Raw genomic sequence first — 5,715 nt, forward strand, 5'->3', positions numbered from 1 at the left:
TTCTCACCAAAATGCTTTTGTACGATTGTAAACAATATAATCAGCTGTAACTGGTCGAATGGTTCAGAAATGACAGCAGTCTGAAGTTGGTGGCAGTTTTTCATCTCACCCTGTAGAGGGTCCAACGCTAGGGAACATTGATATGTCAAAAATCGGAGGTCGATATGATATGCATTTATCAACAATTTTTACTAATTTAATTTTTTTATTTAAAAGTTTCAATTTCAATTTTCGTTTGATAGTTTAATTGACTACCTGTATTCTTTTACCGTGGGTCAACTGTTATATTTTGTTGTTACCAAGGTAACCATGGTAATCAGCTGTTGTTTACATTCCTAAAATGTACTCTCGCTCGCATTTTTTGGATTTTTTTGTGCTAAACAATTGTTGGCCTGGTGTAGTACCACCAGTTTGAGATCTTCCGATATTTCACGCAAATCAATAAACTCTCCGCCAATCTCGCGCTACCAGACATTAGTTAACGTGTTGTTGTTGTTTTTGTTTTAATATTATGTTAACATTAATAGATTAGGCCAGCTGCTGAAAAAAAAAACTGTAATCATTCATGAAAGAAAAATAACTGCTGTGAAATCAAAATTGGACATAAGAAAAATCTACAATTTTTTTTGGATTTTAATTTGCATTTGTTGAAATAAAACGCGGACATAATGGAAACTCAAAATTCTGCTACTGATAAACCATCAAATGGCGTGAGCATGGAAAAGACAAACGGCACTACATCTAATATTAAGGGCTCAACAAAGGGATTGTTTAGTGGTGGAGAAAGTGTGACCTCGAGTAAGTAACAAATAATGGCTCGTTTTCTTGAAACTATCAAAAGGTTCAAGTTCAAAGTCCATAAAGGTGTTTGGTTTGTTTGCATTGGTTTTACGTACGCTATGTCAAAGACCCACTTTTGATTTTGTTTGTCGACTCTTCCGCATGTGAAGGTGAAACAAAAAAAAAAAAAAAAAACGCACAACAAAAAAGCTTACCAAATGGTTGGAGTTGTTATGCATGAATGTAACAACAAACAGTATCTCACCACCAACTGATGAACCGAATATGATGTGTGAATTACATATTCAAAATATGTTAAAATCCGGTGGTCTAGACGAAGATGTTGAATAATTTTTTGGATTATTGTTCACATTGGTCCAGAAAAGAAACGTATTCATTATGTATTATAAATATTTTAATTTAATGTACATACATACCTATCTACAAATGTTTTTGTGACTCATACTTTTCTATTTTCTTTTACATTTCCAGATGGTGGCACCCAGGTGACCCGCTCTCAGGACTCATGGGAGGAAGTGACCATCGAAGTGCCATGGGGAACTGTACAAGGTAATGCGTCACATTAAAGTAAAAATAAGACAAGTCAAACACCAATATGTTATATATCGTCGTATGTTGCGAGAAGATATTGGTTTTCATATCCTTTTTCATTCTTTGTAAAATTGTGACGATTCGGAAATCAAAATAATTGGTTAATATTAGATGGTCACCTACCATTGGGACCCCATTGTATAATTTTTACAATCACTGTATTGTAAATTCTTTATCTAATCGAAGCTATCTAACATATGGAATGAGTCAACGAATATTAATTATAATATGTTAGAATATTGGAATTTGGAATTACTATATATTTTGATACCTCCACACCATGGAAGGGATGACACAGCAAATTTTTTCATTTCATGCGAGACTCGTTTAATTTATTTTTATGGAATTAAGATTTAAGAAATGATAAGAGTCGTCGGAAAATCTAAAAATAATTTATGTTTAAGAACTGACAGGAGTTTCCGAAAATTCTCTAAAGAAATTCAAATTAAAAGATCTTTTAAAATATCAAAGTTTGAAGACGTAAAGGATACCCATAAAATTCTGCAAAAAGTTCACCAAAAAAGATGTTACGAATTCTAGAAATTATGTTTAAGGGCCGGAATTTAGTTGAAGAAATTCATGTTTAAGGACTATCATAAACAATAATGTGCTGTTACGAAATTAGTTATAGAAGTCCATGATGTTAGGTTAGGTTAAAGGATGCGCAGTTGTTTTGTAACATCGACTCCACTCTGAGACCTGCTGGTCAAAACTGTGTTTAAGAAAAATAGGAAAAAGTAAACAGAAAATGAAAACAAGTACAAAAGCTGTAAGTTCGGCCGGCCAGAACTTCACATACCCTCCAACATCTGGAACGAATTTAACCATTTTAATATATAAAATCCATTAAAAATTCTGTTAAAATCTTAAAAATACCGAATGTAGCCATTATATTACGGTCTATACGACGACGTGGAATTACATAGGCAACTTTTGTCATAAGGCATTACAATATTCAAATGCGAAACTTGAAAAAAATCGCTGAATAATGTAGCTAAAATCATTAAAATAACGAATATCGGGAGGTACCATTATAATGGTGCTGTACCAAAACGTGGACCTGCATAGACAATTTCTGTCAACGGTTGTAGTACCCATTACGAACTTCAAATACCAAATTTAAAACAATTCCGGTGAATAATGTCGCTAAAATCATCAAAACACCGAAAATAGGGTAACATTGTATGGGGGCTTTAACAAAACGTGGACCTATATGCCCCACATTCAATACCTGTTCTGCAGACATAATATACATTTGATTTAAATTTTATTAACCTACTTCATTTCGTTTGGAAGCTTGAGTGATTTCCACAGATGGACAGACGGACGGACAACGCTAAATCGACATATAATTTTATGCTGATCAAGAATATATACACTTTGCGGGGTCTGAAATGTATATTTCGGTGTGTTACAAACGGAATGACAAACTTAATATACAATCCATACTACAGGGTGAGATAAAAAATGCAACAAAGTCAAACGCCATATTTTTTTACATTTAAAGTTTATTGAGTGAAAGCAAAAATGTCGGAAATAGCATCAAATTTTAGAATAAGTTTAAATTTGTTCGAATTGGTCACCTTTGGTACGAATTATGGCCTTCAAATGGCCAATGAAACCGTCACACGCTGCTCGAATGTTGCTCTGCGGTATTTTGGCCCATTCCCGGCGAAGCGCTTGCTTGAGGTGATCGACACTTTGGTATTCTTTAGTGCCAACCTTGCTTTCCAAAATACTCCAGACACAATAGCCCAACGGATTGGTATCCGGAGATTTTGGTGGCCAATGTGCGCTGCAAATGAAGCGAGCAACCTCATTTTGTAACCATTCTTGGGTGGCGCGTGCTGAGTGCAATGGTGCTGAGTCCTGTTGGAATGTCCAAGGTCGGCGGCCAAAATGTTTGCGTGTCCAAAGCTTCAATATACCCTCCGGAATATTTTCGCGATAATATTCGGCACTTATTCTGATGCCACGGTCGATTAATACGAGCGGAGAGTGACCATCTGCTGTTATGGCGGCCCACACCATAACCGGCGCTTGAGTTCTGGTGGCCAACCGAAGGTGCACATTTTTAGCTGACCTCTTTGGCAAGTAAACACGATCATTTTGCTTGTTTACAAATGTTTTCTCAACGGAGGTCGGAGAAAACCAAATTCGACAGTTCACCACTATCGGCCAAGCGAATCAACTCTTTAGCTATTTTGAGTCTATTTACTTTCTGTTGCGGTGTAAGTTCTTGCACTTTTTGGATTTTCATTGGATCTACCCCGAACTCATTTTTCAATATTTGCCGAATGAAATATTGCGATATGTTTAGCTCACAAGCCATTTTTCGGCCACTGCGACGCGGGTTTCGATCAAGTAGCTTCTTTACTTTTCGAACCATTTCTGCGATGTTGCTGTTTTCTTCCTTCCTTGGCGTCGGTGGATTAAATAAATTCAACAAAATATGACCAAACCTCTTCAAAGAAATCTACGTTTAGAAGATGATTAAATCCCCTAAAATTCTTTAAAGTAATACTGGCTTGAACGTTGATTGAACCCCCAAAATATAAGGGCCTACATTCCCCATATATCTTCAAAGAAATCGACAGCTTTTGAAGTTATTCAAAATTTTCAATGTTTGACGGCTTGAAGCTGATTTGAGTCTACCGAATAGATTTCCTCATTTAGTTTTTAATGGGTCAATGCCACATTAAATTTCCGCTAAGAAATAAACCTTTAAATATCAAGAAACTTTTTAGCATTCCCATTTAAATTCATAAACACCGCTTACCTAGTGTGACGTACAACGAATTGTGAGTTCATGACTTTATAAATTAATTTCATGATTTAATTTTAATTGCGTGATGTGACACTGGCCCTGAAAATTGTTGTAATTGTTCCCCTATATGATTTTTGTTACAGATAAATATAACAGAAACAACTAATTCAAAACAATATCTTTTTTCCACAGGCAAATGGTGGGGTAGCCGCAATAAACAACCCATTTTGGCTCTACATGGCTGGCAGGATAACTGTGGCACATTTGATCGCCTCTGTCCCCTGATGCCACCTGAAATACCCGTGCTCTGCATCGATTTACCCGGTCATGGCAAATCATCACACTATCCCAAGGGTATGCAGTATTTCTTGTTTTGGGATGGTATTTGTTTGATACGTCGCATTGTGAGAAAATATGGCTGGAAACGTGTCACCCTTATGGGCCACTCATTGGGCGGTGCCCTGACGTTTATGTATGCTGCCAGCTTCCCTGCCGAAGTAGAGAAATTGATCAATTTCGATATTGCTGGGCCACCAGTTCGCAGTGTCGAACGCCAAGCCGAGACCACCGGTTGGGCTTTGGATAAATTTTTGGACTATGAAACTTTGCCGGAAACCAAAGTACCTTGTTACTCATACAGTGAAATGAAAAAACTTGTCCTAGATGCCTACGACGGTTCGGTGGATGAGACCTCAGTGAAATATTTATTAGAACGAGGCATGGAAGTGGCACCACAGCATCTCAGTACAGATGGTTATCATTTTTCCCGAGATTTACGCCTAAAAGTCTCGTTACTCGGCATGTTTAGGGCCGAACAAGTGTTTGCCTATGCCAAACGTATACGCTGTAAAGTTCTCAATATTCGCGGTGATCCTGGCATGAAATTTGAAAATCCCCAAATTTATGATGAGGTCATCGACATACTTAAGGAGAACGCTGAACTTGTGATATATAAAATTGTACCTGGAACTCATCATTTGCATTTGGTGACACCGGAACGTGTGGCACCGCATGTCAATGAGTTTTTATTACAAGCTTAAGTAGTAGTATTATATAAGCTATCCGATAATTTACCAAAAAAAACGAGTGATGAAATGATGTGTACATTTATATATATGTGTATGATGTACAATTTATGTATCTATGTGTGTGTAAAATATTTAGGAGGCTTGTTTTAGATTCCATTAGCAAATGTATATATGAATAAGTTGTATTATTATTACAAAAAAAGACAGATAAATTAAAAGATTTAACTGTGAATAGAAAACACAAATCAATAAAATTGGTTGGAGGCTCTGAAAATTGAATGTTCAATTGATAATTTTGGTAATTTGTAAATGATTTGTAAATGAAGTGGTATTTAATAGAAGACCTCAGTAGGAGAACACTTCAGAGGGGGAGCTTTAAAAAAAAAGAATCAGAAAACGCCTACACTTCTAACTAAAAGACCTTCAAAGAAGTAGTTTTCCACAAAAACTCCATCGATTTCACAAAAATTTCTTCTATAGATGTCACTTGAGTTTCGGTCCAAAGAAGCGGTATTTACATCGAGAAAA

The 5,715-nt window shown here is 36.3% G+C and overlaps 1 protein-coding gene across 1 annotated transcript; it reads left to right on the forward strand.

The window, feature by feature from the left end:
* The first annotated feature begins 352 nt into the window (after positions 1 to 352).
* LOC101889878 (probable serine hydrolase) lies at positions 353 to 5,461 on the forward strand. Its single transcript, XM_005184502.4, has 3 exons — positions 353 to 798; positions 1,273 to 1,350; positions 4,352 to 5,461. The coding sequence occupies exons 1-3, from the start codon at positions 669 to 671 to the stop codon at positions 5,197 to 5,199; spliced, it is 1,056 nt and encodes a 351-aa protein (XP_005184559.1). The 5' UTR covers positions 353 to 668; the 3' UTR covers positions 5,200 to 5,461.
* Positions 5,462 to 5,715: the final 254 nt, after the last annotated feature.

Source organism: Musca domestica, unplaced genomic scaffold (assembly GCF_030504385.1).
Source record: "Musca domestica strain aabys unplaced genomic scaffold, Musca_domestica.polishedcontigs.V.1.1 3, whole genome shotgun sequence".
Classification (NCBI taxonomy): domain Eukaryota; kingdom Metazoa; phylum Arthropoda; class Insecta; order Diptera; family Muscidae; genus Musca; species Musca domestica.

Bases quoted from the DNA above. Each gene is read 5' to 3' on its own strand.
- LOC101889878 (XM_005184502.4), top strand. From the start codon at position 669: ATGGAAACTCAAAATTCTGCTACTGATAAACCATCAAATGGCGTGAGC. The intron at 799-1,272 runs GTAAGTAACAAA...TTACATTTCCAG, and splicing joins TGGAGAAAGTGTGACCTCGA to ATGGTGGCACCCAGGTGACC. The intron at 1,351-4,351 runs GTAATGCGTCAC...TTTTTTCCACAG, and splicing joins GCCATGGGGAACTGTACAAG to GCAAATGGTGGGGTAGCCGC.